The 18979-nt window shown below is 40.7% G+C and overlaps 1 protein-coding gene across 1 annotated transcript; it reads left to right on the top strand.

Moving 5' to 3' along the window:
- Nucleotides 1-546: 546 nt before the first annotated feature.
- On the top strand, nucleotides 547-18870 carry FAM169A (family with sequence similarity 169, member A). The gene is made up of 12 exons (XM_010019947.1): nucleotides 547-681; nucleotides 1518-1617; nucleotides 5271-5361; nucleotides 6780-6946; nucleotides 9418-9597; nucleotides 11465-11593; nucleotides 11826-11938; nucleotides 13905-13959; nucleotides 14347-14482; nucleotides 16520-16685; nucleotides 17574-17780; nucleotides 18325-18870. The coding sequence occupies exons 1-12, from the start codon at nucleotides 547-549 to the stop codon at nucleotides 18868-18870; spliced, it is 2025 nt and encodes a 674-aa protein (XP_010018249.1).
- Nucleotides 18871-18979: the final 109 nt, after the last annotated feature.

An 18979-nucleotide genomic window follows, 5' to 3' on the forward strand; every position in this document is an offset into this window, starting at 1 on the left:
GTTTCTGTGATAGCGATGACATCATATCCCTAAAGTTCTGAACATTGCTTTGTCTTCTTCAAAGATGGATTTAGTGCAGTCTCCGCAATAAATGAACTCCTTTGTTTGTTGGGGTTTTTTTTGTTGTTTTTTTTTTTTTAATTGTGACCTTTCATGCTGTTTACTTCTTATTTGACTGGACACTTACTGCTTAATATCAGCTGGGAGGGAGATAACTTGGCCTGCCACCTCAAGAGAGCATGTGACCTATTGAACATGTGCTGCAGACAGGGATTTGTATGTTGGAAGTCTGCCATGTTTGGGTCTAGGGGGATCTATGGGCTAAACCATCCTTTTCTGCTTATAAACACAGACTGGGTTCAGGTTTATTTATTTGTTTATTTATTTATTTTACAGACTGGGTGTTAATCCTAATTAAATTCCTGAAATATTTCTCTTTTCTGGTTTGGCTATAACTAGGAAGCAGCAAAGGGAATATGTGATAAAATGTGCATCATATCTCTCAAACTACCTACAGTAATCATCTTGGTTTTTTTTCTCAAGAGAATGTCATTCCCTGTGGATATATTGATCAACTCTAGTCATGAGGACTTGAAGAACTCAGCAGAGAAGTACTTGTCTAACCTTCGGTCTGCAAATCTGCACTGTCCTGAATTCTTGTCTCTGCCAGACCATGGCAAAGTAAGAACCATCAAATACCTTACTCCCAGTTTTCTTGATATACTTGTAGATTTAAAAGACTTAAAATATCCATTCAGGTGCTGAATGCCTACATACTTGTTATTGCCATCCTAGTTTGTGGCATAGTGTATTGTAACCTTCTTAAACTGGGTAAGCAAGTCTATTTACCACACCATTAACGTCTGCCTAGACATTATGCACTAATTGAATATTGAAAAACATGTAAATTTAAATATCAAAATGCATTTCCACAAAGATACTGAACTCCTGAAAGGTGGATTGATTGGGCCCTTCTCACTGTTCCTGAGAGGAAATCAAACAGACAACTTTGGAATTTCTAAGATGTCTGCAACTTCAGCGAAGAAAACCCTTTTGAATCCGGCCTTCGCACCATAGCACATTAGGGGTGGTATTAACAAACCAGCAATTTTGCTGTGCCAGTTTGTTTCTGTGCTTGACTGCCTTTCTCATTCTCCTTTTCGCTTTAACAGCTTGCATAGCTGGGATAGTTGAAGTAGACATACCACTGGCTTTTTGCACAACTTATTTCAGTTGTGCATATAAATGCAAACTGCTGACAGCAGAGCACTGTAACAGTATAAATTCCTGTAGCTAACTGTGAGAGCTTGAGAGTCAAAGCTCTTTATAATTTAGTCTGTCTTTAGGAAGAAATGTCTAAAGTGAGGGATGGGATCTGATGCATGTCCTTTACAGTTAAAATGTTGAGCACTCTGGTTTTAACATTTGTCATGCTTACCCTGTTAAACGATCTTCGTGTGTTTTACTGATGGTGTTTTAGCAAGAGTCTGTTGAAGTGTTGTATGCTCTTGTTTCAGGTTCCTATTAAATTGTCAACTGTGGGCTTTGTTCCTCTTTATGGTGAAGAGCAGACACACAAAGTTCTTGCTTTGTTTGCACCAGGCGACTCAATCACAGGTTTCATTTTAAGATTTTAATCTCTGTGTTGCTGTTTCTTTTTCTGTGACAAATACAGATAACCAGGCCCTTCTTCATTCCATGCTGGTGTAGTTCATAACTTTGCTGCTTTTGCATTTGTTGTTCACTGTGTTCTTTTTCCCATACTATTATTTTTGTTGTGGATTCATATATACAAGTGATAGAAATCTGCATGCTAATCAGAGTAGAAGTGGGACCCACTGAATTCAGAAGATATGCATCATGTCTCCAAAAGGAATTTATTAAGCACTCGTAAAATCTGTAATTTGCTCATGAATTTAGAGGCTCGTTATTAGCAGTTATTGGTCAGCATCAAGTATAAGTTTGTCTTTAGCATTAGGCCATAAGGTAGCTCTAGCTAAGGGGGTCTGCTACAGGCCACCTGATCAGGAAGACCAAGTGGATGAAGCCCTCTAGACAGCCTCATGTTCACAAGCCCTGGTCCTCATGGAGGACTTCAACCACCCTGATATCTGTTGGAGGGACAACACAGCAAGGAACAAGCAGTCCAGGAGGTTTCTGAAATTCGTTGAGGGTAACTTCTTTCTACAAGCAATAGAAGAACCAACAAGGAGAGGGGTTATGCTGGATCTTGTCCTTGCCAACAGGGAAGGGCTGGTGGGGAATGTGAAGGTCAAGAGCAGCCTTGGCTGCAGTGACTATGAAATGCTGGCGTTTCAGATCCTTAGGGTGACGAGGAGTGTGCACAGCAAGCTCACTACCCTGAACTTCAGGCCTCTTGAGGGATCTGCTTGGTGGAGTGCCATGGGATAAAGCCCAGGAGGGAAGAGGGGCCCAAGCAAGGATCACCTCCTCCAAGCTCAGGAGCAGTTCATCCTGACAAAGAGGAAGCCTGGCGGAAACACGAGGAGGCCTGTGTGGATGAACGAGGAACTCCTGAACAAACTCCAGCATAAAAAGGAGGCCTACAGATAGTGGAAGCAAGGACAGGTAGCCTGGGAGGAATATAGAGAAATAGCCAGGGATTAGGTTAGGAAAACTAAAGATCTGATAGAATTAAATCTGACCAGGGACATCAATCAAGGGGCAATTAGAAAAATTTCTGTAGGTACATTGGGGGTAAAAGGAAGAAAAATTTTTAGGAAAAACTTCTTCCTGGGAGAGTTATCAGGCATTGGAACAGGATTCCTAGGAAAGTGGTGGAACCATTGTCCATGGAAGCGTTCAAAAACTGTGCCATGAGGCCCTCAGTGACATGGTTTAGTGGTAGTCTTGACAGTCCTGGTGTAATGGTTGGACTTGATGATCTTAAAGGTCTTTTCCAATCTAATTGACTCTCTGGTTCTATGAAAAAGGAAAATGTGTGCCCCTCTGGAAGGCTGAAGTACTCAGTAAAGTTTTTGCCTCAGTATTTGCTGGCATACTGCCTGTGTTGCAGAATGCAATGGAAGGGACTGGGAGAATGAAGAACTGCCTGCTGTAGGAGAAGGTCAGGATCAAGATCATCTAAGCAACCCGGAGGTGCACAAGTCAGTGGGACCTGATGAAATGCATCTGCAGGTCCTAAGGGACCTGGCAGCTGAAGTTTCTGAACCATTATATGTCTGAGAAACTGTGGCAGTCTGGTGAAGTTCCTGCTGCCTGGAAAAGGGGAAATATAACCCCCCCATCTTGAAAAAGGGAAAAAAGGAAGACCCAGGGAACTGCAGACCAGTCAGTCTCACCTTAATTGGCAAGATCATGGAGCAGATCTTCCTGGAAACTGTGCTTAAGGCACATGAACAATAAGCAGATGATTGGTGATGGTCAGCATGGCTTCACTAAGGGCAAATTGTGCTGGCAAATCTGGTCACCTTCTATGATGGGGCCACTGTGTTGGTGGATGAGGGAAGAGAGGCTGATGTCAGCAAGGCACTTGACACTGTCCCAGCACAGCATCCTTGTGTCTAAATTGGAGGGGGGTGGATTTGACAGATGGACCACTTTAGTGGATAAGGAAGTGGCTGAAATGGTCACACTCAGAATTGTGGTGAATGGTTCAATGTCCAAGTAGAAATCGGTAGCAAATGGTGTTCCTCAGGGGTCGGTGTTGGGACTGGTGCTGTTCAACATCTTTGTTAGTAACATGGACAGTGGGATTGGTGCACCCTTAGCAAGTTTGCCAAGCTGTGTGGTGTGATTGACATGCTGGAGGGAGGGGATGTCATCCAGAGGGACTTTGACATGCTGGAGAGGTGGCCAGTGCCAACCTCATGAAGTTCCACAAAGCCAAGTACAGGGTCCTGCACCTGGACTGGGGCAATCCCAGGCATAAATACAGACTGGGCAGAGACCGGGCTGAGAGCAGCCCTGAGGAGAAGGACTTGGGGATGTTGGTTGACACAAAGCTCAACATGACCCAGCAATGTGTGCTCACAGCCCAGAAAGCCAACTGTGTGCTGGGCTGCAGCAAAAGGAGCATGACCAGCAGGTCGAGGGAGGTGATCCTGCCCCTCTACTCTGCTCTTGTGAGACCCCACCTGCAGCACTGCATCCAGCTCTGGGGCCCCAACACAAGAGGGACATGGACCTGCTCAAGTGAGTCCAGAGGAGGCAATGAAGATGATCAGAGGGCTGGAGCACCTCTCCTCTGAAAACAGGCTGAGAGAGGTGGACTTGTTCAGGCTGGAGGAGAGAAGGCTGAGGGGAGACCTTAGAGCAGCTTCCAGTGCCGAAAGGGGCCTCCCAGAAATCTGGAGAGGGACTTTTTACAAGGGCATGAAGGGACAGGACAAGGGAGAATGGCTTTTAACTGAGAGAAGGTAGATTTAAATCGGATTTAAAGAAGAAGTTCTTGACTGTGAGGGTGGTGAGGCACTGGCACAGGTTGCCCAGAGAAGCTGTGACTGCCCCATCCCTGGCAGTGTTCAAGGCCAGACACAATGGGGCTTTGAGAAACCTAGTCTAGCGGAGAAGGCATCCCTGCTTGTGACAGGGGGGATGGCACTAGATGACCTTTAATGTCCCTTCCAGCCCAAAGCATTTTATGATTCTATGACATTTCATGGTTTTTGGCTTTGTTTTTTGTGGGGTTTTGTTTTTGATGTTTTTTCCTCTTTCTCCCTTCCCTTCCAGTCCTCCATGTTTCCTTTCCTTTCCATTTAATGCCATGTGCAAATTCTCATGATTGCTAATCACAAAGCCAGCAGCATTTTCTACATTCATCGGACTCACTAAAACTTACACAGTTTAAATATCAGTATCTGTTAGCAACCCAAAACTAAAATACATGTGTGAATGAGACTCCTCTTGGCAGGCCCAAGTTCTAGTCTAAGGATGTTCTAGAGCAGAGTCGTGAAGGATAGTTCCTTTGTCTGAAAAACAGGATTTTGTATGTCATACTGCACAAAATCTGCATTTGGTTTTATTGTTCTCTGATTGCGAATGAGTTTTGAACTGAGGAGCATTGCGTATGAGGGGTGTATATAACCACATTTATTGTGCTAGGGTAGTAGGAGCTGCATTAATATAGTGTCAGCTGGAAGTTGGTTATGGCGTACTTCATGGTTACTGAACAATACTGTAGTAATGCCTGGTTACTACAGTGTTATTCCTAATTGTTTAGCAGCTTTAATGTGTGTTTCTTTCGGTAAGAATCACTCATTTTTTTATTTCCCCTTGTTTCTTTCAAGCTGCAGCCCTGTATCTTGCTGACAAGTGGTGGTCAGTTGATGACATTGTGAGAACATCTGTCCCTGATAGACATGGGCTTCATCAGGTAAAGTGCTTCAACGTTCACCTGGTAATTATTCTTACCTTTCAAGGTAATGGAAACTAATGGCAAAAAGCTAGTGTGTGGGAGATCACATGTTTTCATTTCATTTAGAAATGAGTTGGCTGTCTCAAGTCAAAAGCAAGGTCAGTGGGAACAGAAGAATAGTAGGGGGAAGGGAACTTAATTGTGAAGATAGTGTCTAAAGCAGAAGTGATTCTTGTACAGTAAATTCACATGTAGGCTATTTAGATGTTAATGAGAGTTTTTTCTTTACTCTTTAGAACACTGTATATCTGGTTGTATTGAAATGTCTTAGGGTGGTGCACTGTACAGTAATAGTACCTATTGGCCTCATCAGGAGACTAGTAGGCTAAAAATATTGTTGGGAATGTAGTTGATAGAGGCGAGCTGGAGCTGGTGGCTTGCAGTGGCAATATGTGAGGTTTGTAAAAGTAAGTTGTCTGGTATCTGCTTTATTGCTCATCGTTGACCTTTGTTATCATTGCTGACACGTATGTAGCATGGAGTTTTGGGGGTTTTGTTTTTGCGGGGTTTTTTGTTTGGTTGGTTTGTTGTTTTGTTGGGGTTTTTTTTTTTTTTTCCAAAACTGGAATCTGTATTTTTCCAAGAGTGTAATTTATATCTGCTCATGGAATCTGGGCACTTGTCTGATTTCTGTATTTTTTAATTTAGTCTAGAGAATTTGGCAATCAGCCTTGTTTTCCAAGTGCTTCTTAATGGTAGGATGGTGATTAAGTCAGGAAAGCTGAATCTTTTACAGGTAGGGTAGCTGAGACTGTGGGTGTTGGGAAGAAAGCATGGTTCCTCCGTTATTTCTTCAAAGTGGTGAACTTAAATTTCATATGTTGAGAGGAGCCCCACAGGACAGAGAAGAGGATATAGAGTTCCTTTTTTCATACCTCAAACTGTTCTAACTAGCTTTTCCACTGCATAATGTCCTTTTGTCTGCCACTCAGCAGTGATTGAGTGTGCCAAATCCTGCTCCGCCATGAGGCTCATCCTGCTTTGTAGGACTCCAGTTACCTGCTAGCCTGGGAAGTCTGAGGCTAGTGTACTGCTGTTGTGTTTGGCAAATGTTCCTTAAATCCAAAAATAATTTTGCTTTAGAATCAAAACATTCCTCCCACCATCATGTCTCTCAGCTTTACCCATTGGATTAGGAGTGATGTTGAAGTTGTGATGTCTGCGGTAGTCCTTTTACTTGACCTATTGCTATGGCTTCCAAGCCATAGCAATGGCTGTGCCTTCAAACAAACCCCAGAGCTTCATTGTGCTTTAGCACTTACAGCTTTTCTTGACTCCACCTGCAGCAGTGTTAAGTGGCAGCTTTGAAAAATAAGGTCCTTGATATGTGAGTGTTAACTAATCTGACTACTCTTCTAAATGTTCTGTTTCCTTAGGTTAGCTCTGTTGGAGAGAGGATTGTTCTCTATGTTTTGAATCGAATTATCTATCGGACGCGAGAAATGGAAAGAAATGAGATCCCATTTCTGTGTCATCGTAGCGATGAATACGCTAAGATCATGTGGAAACAAGGAGAGGCTATTGGGTTTTATTCTGTTAAACCTACAGGTAAAATGGTTGAGTACTGTGGGATTTGACGGGGTTAAAGGGGAGGAGATAGCTTATTTGGAGAATATTGTATTTAGTAGACTTTACAAGCTTTGCAGGCTTAATGAGTTGGTGTTTTCCTGAAATCATAAGAGGTTAGATTGATGTTAAGATTTCTAGCTTAAATGCTTACATGCTTTAGCAGTCTTAAGGAAGTTCTTGAATGTTTTCATATTCTACAAAATAAAACTGTAGAGATTAGGTAGAAGAAGAAAGAAGAAGAAAAAAATCTTTCTGTAGAACAGTTGCTTGCGGTTGGCTTGGGCTGTGCGTGGTGGTTTGTTTTTTGATTTGTTTGGATTCGTTTTTTTTTTGGATCTAGCTCCAGATTGCAGAGATCCTATTTTATCTGTAATGATTGTAGAATCAGACATCATTATGTCCTGGTTTCAGCTGGGATAGAGCAAATTTTCTTCCTAGTAGCTGGTGCAGTGCTGTGTTTTGACTTTAATCTGAGAATATGCTGAATGCTGGTAACACACTCTGCCAGTGAGGAGGGGCACGGGAAGCCAGGAGGGAGCGGAGGCAGAACACCTGACCAAACTGGCCAAAGGGGTATTCCATACCACAGCACGTCATGCCCAGTACATAAACTGGGGGGAGGTGACAGGGAGGTCCCGATTGCTGTTGGGTTCAGGCTGGGTATCAGTCAGCAGGTGGTGAGCAGTTGTATTGTGCATCACTAGTTAGTCTGCCATAGGTTTTATTTCTCCCTCTCTTTTGGTTCCCCCTCTCATTTGGTTCTAGTATATTATTATTTAATTTATTTCAATTATTAAATTATTCTTATCTCAGACCAAGGTGTGCTTTTTTTCTGTTTTTCCCATTCTCCTCCCCATCCCAACAGGGTGTGGGGTGGTGGCAGCAAGCAGCTGCATGGTACTTAATTGCTGGCTGGGGTTAAACTATGACACATTACCACTTAAACATTTTATAGCATGACAGCATAGAAACTTTGGTCACAGGCATAACTTTCAGCTACACCTGGTGATAACAAGAAGAGATTCCCTTTCCTTCCACCCATGCATTCTCTCAGAGATTACGATTGAACTGGCAGGTTTATGTTATTAATGTTACAGGCTTTCTGTTTTTCTTTTTCTAAAACATTGTAGTTTCCCTTTAGTTATTTTGGAATTTGTGTTTTTCATTTTGCACTGGGTGAAATTTAGTATTTGGGTAGGCCGTTAAGCAACATTAACAGCAGTTTGTAGAATGTCAATATTTGGATCAAAGAGAAATAATCTGGCTTTTTTGTTTCATCAGTAGAGGGCATTAACTAATTCAGGATTAATGATGGTACTAGAGGCTCGCTGGAGACTTCCCCCATCTAGCATACATACGTGCCTTTGCAAACTGTTTAAAAATAAAGTAGGAGAACATCTGCATTACTGACCTATTCTGGTCTAGCAACCAGCTAATACATTCTGATGGTCTTCTCATTTGTAACATGTCTCACAATGCCCTCTCATTTGCTTGTTCTGAGTTAGCATAACCCATGTTTGATAGTGTACTGTGTTTTCCACATGAGTAGTCTACATGGAGAAAGACAGCTCTGGAAACAGATGGTTGGGAAGGAGTGGTGGAGCTTGACTGGTATCCCAAAGGGTACCCAAGGAATATAACCTCTTTGCCCACCTTATTCTTGCTTGAAAAATCCAGATAAGTGTGTCTTGGTCCCAAAAGTACAGAGTTGCAAAGACTAACTGTGTTGTGCAGCCAACTCTATGCTTCTCTTTGGCCTTGTTAGAGGAAAGGGCAAATGAGGTCTTGAAAATGAATTGGATAGTTGATGGGCTATCTTACTGATGTTATGTGTCATCCATTTGTCACCGCTGAGTCCATAGCTACCCTTCGAATCCTCTGATGTTGAAATGCCTCTGTGTTGTGACGGTCTGTTTCATCATTTTTTAATTATGGATAATGTGTTGTTTATTGGAGAATTTCAATGTAGTGTTCTAGGATTTATTTTTCATTTAAAAAGCTGGAATTACTGTTTCAGTCTTTCAACAAGAGCTGAATTATAATCTTCATATTTGTCTTGATGTACATAAATGTGCAATTCAAGAATTTTGTTACCTTTTCCCTCCTCCCTCTTTCAGCTTCATTTTTAGTTTTCCTATGGAACTGCATAGCTAGATTTACAATGTGAGCCTTTCCCCTCTTTCTCTGCTATTCTTTACTACAGACTTTTTCTAGCGTATTAATCTGTTGATATATCTTGGCAAAATTATGATGCTTGCCCGAAGAACCAATAAATGGCTGATGGCAATTCCTTATTTTTTCAGGAGAGTTATAGATTTTTATCACTTTATATGACTAACAATTATATAGTTTGGTATTATTTTTATAAATTATGAAAGTGTGTATTTGAATATGCTAAAATCCATGCTGCAGCATGCCAATTGATATTTTTCCCCCTCTTGTTATTTCAGGAAGTATTTGTAGCTCTTATTGTGGTAAGAACTATAAGCTGCCAGTGCTAGACACAGTGTTTGTAAGGCACAAGCATCGTGAGAGAGACTCTGGGCTAATCATTTTGGAAGACTTTGTGGATTCCTTTACTGAAAAATGTCTTGGCCTACGATACCCGCTGTCATCCTTCATGTATACAGGCAAGCTCTTTAATTTATTCTTCTGATCTTTGTGCTTTCTTTACATGTGCAAATGAGTGCTGTCATTCAAGTTCCATGTTTGTGGCTGCATCCTCAGTTTCTGTATTAAATGTTCTGCTCACTTAATTCATGCTTCCTCAGAGCTTTATGGTCTATGGTCAAATGTACATACTAATCTTATGTTTTAACTTGGGTATGAGAAGGTACAGTTGCAATGTACAAAGGAAACGTGGCTTTTTCATTAGCAGCCCAACAGGGCTATGTCACCTAGGAAATGATACACAGTTCTGGAAACAAGGTCAACTGGGACTGTGTTCAGACAAGAAGCATGTTTCCTTTGTCCTGTTTCTCAAGGCTTGTCCTTCTCTTAGGCCATTTGCCAGGCTTTCTTCTGTGAACATTCTCATCTGGCTGCCGTAGCCACTGGAAATTTTCTGCTTTTCCAAGTACCGCTGTCTGTTGTCAGATCTGACTAGGCCTGTTAGGCTTAAACCAGCAAACTGTATTGAGCAGAATTTAATGACTAATCCATTTCCCTGGTCAACGAATGATATGGCAAGGATCTTGTCCACTGAGATTATGCATCACTATTGAATTGGGTTCAGCTGTAGCAGTCATTTTTCTCCTTCTTAGTAGCTAGTGCAGTGCTGTGTTTTTGACTTTAGTCTGAGAACAGTGCTGGTAACACCAATGTTTTCAGTTGTTGCTAAGTAATGCTTACTCTGATCAAGGACTTTTCAGTCTCATGCTCTGCCAGGGAGGAGGGGCACAAGAAGCCGGGAGGAAGCAGAGACAGGACACCTGACCCAAACTAGCCAAAGGGGTATTCCATACGACAGCACATCATGCCCAGTATAGAAACTGGGGGGAGTCACCCAGAAGGCCCAGATCACTGCTCAGGTCGGGCTGGATGTCAGTCAGCAGGTGGTGAGCAATTGCATTGTGCATCACTGCTGTTTATTGTTTTCTTTTCCCCTTTTAGTTTTATATTCTCTCCCTGTATTTTCTTTATCATTGTTTTTATTATTGGTAGCAGTAGTGGTCTTGCATTATACCTTAGTTACTGGGCTGCTCTTATCTCAACCTGTGGGAGTTACATTCTTCCGATTCTCCTCCCCATCCCTCCGGGAGCAGAGGGAGGGAAAAAGGAGCGGAGAAGTGAGCAAGCAGCTGTGTGGTTCTGAGTTACTGGCTGAACTTAAACCACAACAAAAATGGTAGTTTTCCTGATACCTGCTACAGAAAAATGTTAAAGCATGCCTTTCCACATGTATGTTCAGTATGTGTATTGATAGAAGAAAGGTGGAGGGACAGCAGGGAAGAAAATATTCCATCAGTGAACAGTGAGTAGATGATAAATCATGCAAGGTTAACATGTTTACATTCCCAAAGAATGCTTTTCATGGGTGCCTATAATAATATGGGGTGACAAAACTCACTTGACTTACCTGCCAAAGAGCTCCATTCCATCCTCGGCTGGGTCTTGTGGTTGGTGTGGATAGTGACCAGTAAAGTTGTAAAACTCTGAAGTGAATGCTTAGAGAAGAAGCATTTCTGTCTGCAGTTTAGGATAAAAATAAAAAGTGTTTAAACCTGAAGAAAGGATTTATTGAGAAGGATGAGTAGGGTAAAGCAATATTGTGTTTATTTCATAGAATCACAGAATAGTTTGGATTGGAAGGGACCTTCAAAGGTCATCTAATCCAACCCCTGACTTCAGACTCCCCTGTTTATGTTGAACAGTTCTTTCTGTGTTGGCTTATGTGTATGATGGAAGATTGCAAATTAAGCTGATTTAAGATAAACTTTGAAAACTGAAGTACAGCCAAGTATATATAATAGAGTGAGTTTTCTTATATTTGTTTAGCTTGTAAGCAGTATCTCGAGAAGTACCCTCGGGATGAAAGCCTTCTTTTTGAAGTGAACGGACCAGGGTATTGGTTCCAGAGAACATGTATTGCAACTATAGTGCAAAGAGAAAAGCTCCTACTTGCAGGTATGGACACTTTGTTTTGTTGTTTTCTGACAAATGTTTCTGAGAAACGTTGCAAAGGTTGAACAGGCACGCTGCAACAGTGAGTTCTGTCAACACTGCCCATAGGAACTAGCAGAAAGATTATTTCTTTTTTTTAACTGTCCTGAGATCTGTTACACTGTATCTGGAATAGTTAATTGATCTGTGAAGGTACTATAATTTTCTGTTTCCCATGTCTTCTTTTAAATCTTAGCAGCAGAGGCTTCACGGACAGGGAAGAGTTCACAAGCAAAGGTTCATTTTCCAGAGTCTGCAGCAGTATCTGATGCAGGTGGACGGAAGACTGAGGTAGAGACACAGCTAAGTGTAGGTACACAGACTGTTACCTTTTTTTTTTTTTTTTTTTTCCTTTTTTGATTGCATTTTTACTAAAAACCAGAGAAATGCTTTTGTCTGCCTCTAATTGGCTCAAGTACACACTCTATATAAAATACAGACGCTTTTTTTACTCTTTGAGTGGATGTTCTGTTTCCCATTGGTTTAACACTGATGGGGCTAAAAATACTGGGTTGGAGGTTTTTGGGAGCTTTTTTTTTTTGTGTGTGTGTTTTGGTTTGTTTTTTTTTCCCAGCATTTCCAATAATGGGGTGTCCCCATGAATGTAGAAGGCCTGTGCCACAACTGTCAGGATCTATAATTTGAACTGCTTGCTAGCAAATTAGAGAAGGGAGAGTATTTCAACTGGCTCTGAGATTTAATTGTCTAGAAAGGCTGTTGGAACAGTAAAGTCATTCTCAAGAGTGGAGAGGATGAAGAAGAGTGTTTGTAAAAGTGCACATTCGCATCACAATTCAATACAATGGAAAGTCTTTGGTTGGCATTCAGAGTTAAACATTCTCCATATAGGACTGCAGCTTTCTTTATATGTATTTGAAATATTGTCCTGGGTTCAGCTACAGCAGTCATTTTTTCTCCTTCTTAGTAGCTGGTGCAGGGCTGTGTTTCTTGACTTTCAGTCTGGGAACAATGCTGATAACACCAATGTTTTTAGTTGTTGCTCAGTAATGTTTACTCTGACCAAGGACTTTCTCAGTCTCATGCTCTGCCAGGGAGGACGGGAAGCCAGGAGGAAGCAGAGGCAGGACACCTGACCCAAACTGGCCAAAGGGCTATTCCATACCACAGCACGTCATGCCCAGTATATAAACTGGGGAGAGTTACCCGGAAGGGGCAGATCGCTGCTCGGGTTAGGCTGGGTATCGGTCGGCGGGTGGTGAGCGGTTTGTGTCCTTTCCCCTTGTTATTCCTCTTATCATTATTATTGGTAGCAGTAGTGGTTTGTATTATACCTTGGTTACTGGAGTGCTCTTATCTCAACCCATGGGAGTTACATTCCTCCGATTCTCCTCCCCATCCCTCCGGGAGCAGGGGGAGGAAGGAAAAGCTGGGGAGTGAGCGAGCGGCTGCGTGGTTCCAAGTTGCCGGCTGGGCTTAAACCACGACAAATATCAATCAGATTTCAGCTACACATGGATATGTAGTCATGAATATGTCATGTAAATGTGTAAAGCTTGTATCCACTTCAGAGTATGAAGTGCTTGACGGCTGCGTCCTCAGCTAACTTGCAGGAAAAAAATAGAAGCATTGGGATGGTGGGGAAGAACAGAGGCAAAAGAGCTCTAGGGAGAGGGAACTCTGACATAAACAGTATCTTGTGCTGACTGTGCATATATCCTGCATTACTGCTCAATCACCCAGTTCTGGGGCTTTTTACCTGTTTGGTTTGTTGTGGTTTTGGTTTGTTGTTTGGTTTTGGTTTTGGGTTTTTTTAATATATTTGCTGCTGTATTCTCTTGCATGCCACAATAGAAACAAGACTAAAAAATAGAATACAAATATAAAAACTAAACTTTCCTGCTATATTTTGTCAAATACTGTAGTATATGCCCTTGATTTATACTGAAAGGGGAAACAAAAAAAAAAAAGACTTCTAGTATTTAATTATGTGGACACCAGCTATAAATAGAATGGTTAAGAAAAAAGCTTGGTAGCATTATTTATAATGACAGGTTACTTTCAAGTCTTCTGTGCTGAGGCCAGAAGTAAAATGCAGAAAAATACTCATCCTTGTAATAAAGATAATACAAATCTCTTGAGAGATAAGATAAATACATGTAAGTATCTTAATTTAAGAATGCTTGTGGCTGCTTTTCCATAGGATCTTTACTATGAAATAATGCTTTAGAAAGATGCAACCACAGATAGGGAGATGAAGGTATTTCAATCGGTTCAGAAGGTTTTGGGGTAACATTAGGGTTTTTTTGCTTCACAGGCTGACTCTCAAAAAAGTAAAGAATCAACAGGTGTCCAGGCAAGCACATCTGAAGGTAAAAATAACCTTGATTATCAGTATTGTGATTCCTGTGGATTGGTGGGTTAGCAGGCTCTTTTACTGCTTTCAATCTCCACATAATCATCTGCAAAATGTATAAAAACACACCTTCCTCTAAGGTGCTGGGGCTCAAATCATAAACCTTTTAGAGGACTTTGGATAAAATTGGGATGAGTCTTGGTAAAGATACTATGCATGTGTGTTCAGAAAAAAAGTACCACAAAGAAATGCTTTTCTACTTGCACTCAGCTTTAATGAAATACTAGGGGGAAGAATTATATGCAGATCTTAGACTGCATTTGTTCACTGGCATTTATTTTGGTGTTTTGTTTTGGTGGTTTTTGTTTGATTTGTTTGTTTGTTTGTTTGTTTTCTTCCTAAGACCCTAACACAGCTCCCACTTCCATTCGGACACGAAGCAGTCATTTAAAACGTCCCAGGATAGGAAAGATGAGGCAGGAATCTGAACCTGGAACTTCCCAAGGAAATGAGGAAAATGCTCTTGTGTCAGAAAGCAGGTAGAGAAGCCTGTATCTTACTGATTTCTTATTTTGTTGCTTGAGCCATCATAAACTGCACCAGTGTCTCACAGTGTGCTGCTTAACATTTCTCCTTTCTTCCTACTTTCCTTGCTTGATTTTAAAATAACTAAAACCAAAGTGAGATGTGGGAAAGAAAATTGAGATATCGCCTAAAGAGTGATTGTACCAAAATGTATGTTTCTGAAAGCTCAGCAAATACTGGAAATAACAATAAGAAAACAGTGAAGGTTGAGGGTGTTCTGTTAGAACTTGGTTTGCATATGTATTCATGCAGCATACTTGCTTGTGATAATATAACTGGACAGGTATCCTCAACACTATGTGTGATCTTCGGACATGTGTCCAACTGTTTAGCCTGGGAGCTGGTTATTGCTTGTCACTTAGTAACAAAAGTTACAGGAAGCCACCTGTCTTCAAAGTAAAGCCATTTGTTTTAAACAAATTCTGATTTTAAAGCCATCCTATCCAAACTTATATCCAGAAAGTGGGGAAGTCATCTCCAGTTATCCTGTGTAATATGGTCAGCTGGGGATGTGAAGAATTGTACCACTTGCATGCAACAAGTCATACAAGACAGGGCCTGAAGTACTAAGTTGTGATGGCTTCCAGAAGGCAGAATGGTGGCTATTTTAAATAAATTGCTCCTTCTTTCCTGTGTGAGTAGATGATCCTCACAGATACACACTGTTATCCTCACTATGTGTGTGGCTCTGTCATTCTCTTAAAAAAAAAAAAAAAAAAAAAAAAATCCCACCTCAACCCTAAAAACCTTGTTTGAAGAACTGAAGATAACCTGATTATTTTCTAGGAAATCTCTCAAACCTTTTCAGTTATGCTTCTTCACCTAGAAGTAGTTGTGGGTTTGGGTTGGGTTTTTTGTGTGAAGTTGAGGTCTTCAGCTAGATACAGCCTAATTTTTGTGTTTAAATTCCTCTGTGGAACTGCTAAGATATATGACTGTTGTCCTGCATTTCTTAGTGTGCTGCCCTAAGGTGGTTCAGACAGGCCAAATGGCATGGTTTGATATTGCCACAGGTTGAAAAATCCTTTGCCCTATTACTACTAATATTTGGCTAATTGATATTTGTGATGATTTGTCTGTTGTTGAATGTCAGTATTTTGAGATTTGCAAAATGAAGCTAGTGAGGTGTCCCAGCTCCTTTAAGTACAATGTGTAACGGTAGATTATAGGTTCCTTAGATCTGTAGAGCAGATATAAAGGAAATCCTGATGGCAACAGGCCAGGATATCAGCTTGGTTCTCTCCTTTCATGCACGTTAGCAAACACAGCAGGGTCTTCTGTCAGGGACTTTCTCCTGCGAAGTGCCTTCATCTCAAGACTGGCATCTGAGATAAAACCATCCAATACTGCCTTTACTGTGAAATGGTGAATTAGCCTTCTGCAAATCTACTGCTTGTATGTAATACCAAATCTAAGTTTTATGTTGAGATAGTATTACTACCCATCACATGCATCAGAGCTTCATCTTTAGCTGTTTGCTAATTCAATCTCTGGCTCATTAGATCTTCGGATATGATGTATTTATTGCCTTAAATTCTTTCCTAGTCATGGTCACTTGTAATACTCAATGATTATACAAACATATTTGCTTTTATAACTCCATAATTTTAAACTGTTTCTACAATGGGAGTGGGAGCAGTTGCTTCCTTTCTCACCCCTTTGTGGCTTCCAAATAGACAGTGGATTACTGCTTTCTAATTTTAAAATAACAAACTTAAACAAATGTCTGACTTTCTTTTATTTGCAGACATGAGATAGATGTCTTCATTTTTAAATTGCCAAAGCAATTTTTCCTAGTTGATGGGGGGTTTTTTTCCCTAATGAGGAGTTAGCCATTTTTAGATGCACTTAGTTTTCTGGATTCTTATTTTGAATGGCAAGCATGTGGTACAGCGTTTCATAATTGGTCATGAAAGAATTTCCCCACTGAGATCACCAAAATTACATATTAATCTAAAAGATTAAAGGCTGTATCTTAATACTTGCTGCAGGCTGGAACCTCCTGCCCACACATCTGAAAGCTCTGAGGGTTTAGTAGAAGTATCTGAGGAGAATACTGTTGAGAAGAATGAGGAAAAGACTGATGAAAATGCGGGCCAGGCTCTATCAGAAGCGGAACTACATGTATCAAACCCTGACAAGCTGATCGAGGAGGAGGTGAGCTGGATGTCATAGTGATAGCAGAAAAGTTTGCAATACAGCTAACAGTTTCTGTTATATGGCCTTTGTTGCCTTGATATATATGACTATCAACTCCTTGATCTTCGTATCGATGTTGCGTTGAGAAAGATAGCTGAGAAACTGAGGCTAATATGGAATTAGTCTCAGGGAATATTCCATTATACTTATTTTGAATAATAGAGCTCATAGGATCCTCATAAGGTGAATTTCTAGCTTGTCTACCAACCTAATTTTCTTAATTGATTTTTCTGCTTGCATATTCTAGAGAACTGGAGTAAGGTCAAGATCTCATCCAGTATTTCTGATTTACTAAAGAAAAAAAGTTTCTTTGAAAAAAACAGTAGCTGGTATGCTTTGGTTACTACTGTTGGCTCTTCTTACTTCACTTAGAGCTTTGCCTGCATTGCTGTTTAAATGCAGCTGTTTTCTGCACCTTGTTCACATCTTGAATTAAAATCTAAGTACCCTTCGTGCCTAGCGATGCCTCCAGGGTTGTATGTTCTTTCTGATGGGTGAGAAAGTGGATCTTAACACTATGTTGGATTCAAGGAATGTTTAAAAACTGCTTGGCTTGGCTCCTAATGGTGTAAGCTATGGTCAGAAATTTAGTGCAGGTGACACCACCAGGTTAATCTGGTTACGTTAGCTACTATGCTCTAAACTCTGCCTTCTTTGTACACATATCTAGGTATGTAAGCTATCTGCTTCTCATGTTAAGCTACAAATTTAGATCACAGATACACCCACTAGTGTTGGGTAATTTTGACTCAGAAAAGTGATTTAAATTTCTTTTTTTCTTCTTTTTTTCCTTCTTTTTTGTCTTTTTTGTGTGTTTTTGTTTTGCTTCTGTTTTGTTTTTTAAAGGAAAGTCTATCAGAGTCTCTTAATGGTGAGGTAACAGAAGGCATTAGTAAGACTTATATTGTGGCTGAATTGGAAACAGCAAATGAAGTTCAAAGTAGTGAATCAAAATTGCAGTCTGAGAGTCAAGGAGAAGAACCCTTAACACTGTTTGTTCCATTAATCCTTGAGTCTGCAGCAAAACTTTCAGAAGACACTGTATCAGAGAAGGTGAGAGAATTGAAACAAAACATGAAGTCATTTTTCCTTCAGAGTGTACATATCTTGCTGGTTTTTCTTTTGTTAAACAACAGAAAGCAGCCCCTATCATCATATGAAATTCTTGGAAAAAGCAATTATTAGACCAGATGATGTAAATCTATGAACAGAATAGACTAACTTTGCTGTTTTGATATGCAGAAGTGGGTCATATATGCATGTGATACCAGAAAGAATACGTTGCTCCAGTTTGCCTTGGCAGTAATGAAACAGCTCTTTCTCACTAAAATATTAGTTATGAGTGAAAAGCCACATCCTTACTTTGTCTAGTAATTCCTCCTGATGAAATGTACAAGCAATTAGTTAATGGTAAAATACCCTTTTAGAACACAGATTTATTGGGTTTTGCTTATAGTGCAAAACCAGATTATTATATACTACCAAAATTATAATTGTATATGTCCAAAATAAAAAATGCCTTCCCCTCACACACACCCTGGGATTAATTTCAGAATGTTGTTATTGTACCTGAATAATAATTTGAATTTGAAAACAGGGAGCGACTGCTGCTGGTGATTTAGAAACACTGACTGAAGAAGATACATTGGAAGAGAAGGACACTGAAGAACAGCAAGAATCTGAAAAGGCCGCCACTGAAAATGCAGCTGCTTCAGCATCAAAGGAAGAGCCCTCTGACAATGGCCTGCCCAACTCTATGGTAACTGAAGCAGCAGAAGAGCCTGTTTCTGAAAATGTCTCTCCCAAAACAGCTTCCTCATTGGAAGATCAAAATGAGGAAGCAGGGCACAACTCACAGGAGGCCCCTGTTGCCTTGAGTCAGGGTTCTTTGATAATGGTTGAACTTGATGGAGTTTCTTTTCAGCAGCCCTCTGGACAGGAGGCACAGAAGAACCAGTTGGAAGAGCAGTCAGAAGAGACCGCTGAGCAGATGGATCAGTACACGCAGACAGGAGCAGAGCGGGCTGCTGACAGCAGCTCTGAGGAAGCAGAAATTGAGGTACCTGTTGTAGATCGGAGAAACTTGCGAAGAAAGGCCAAAGGCTACAAAGGCCCACCCAAGAAAAAAGGAAAGCCAGTTTAAAAACAAAACACTGATTGTTAATTCATTTATTTATAAGAAAGTTATTATTTTGTGTAAAACACTAGGATTTAACTGAACCATATGGGACATGGGACACACATGTTTAAAA

This window comes from Nestor notabilis, unplaced genomic scaffold (assembly GCF_000696875.1).
Source record: "Nestor notabilis isolate BGI_N333 unplaced genomic scaffold, ASM69687v1 scaffold9828, whole genome shotgun sequence".
Taxonomy (NCBI): Eukaryota; Metazoa; Chordata; class Aves; order Psittaciformes; family Psittacidae; genus Nestor; species Nestor notabilis.

Bases quoted from the DNA above. Each gene is read 5' to 3' on its own strand.
- FAM169A (XM_010019947.1), top strand. From the start codon at position 547: ATGTCATTCCCTGTGGATATATTGATCAACTCTAGTCATGAGGACTTG. The intron at 5,362-6,779 runs GTGCTTCAACGT...TCCTTAGGTTAG, and splicing joins CATGGGCTTCATCAGGTAAA to CTCTGTTGGAGAGAGGATTG. The intron at 11,939-13,904 runs GTAGGTACACAG...TTTGCTTCACAG, and splicing joins AGGTAGAGACACAGCTAAGT to GCTGACTCTCAAAAAAGTAA.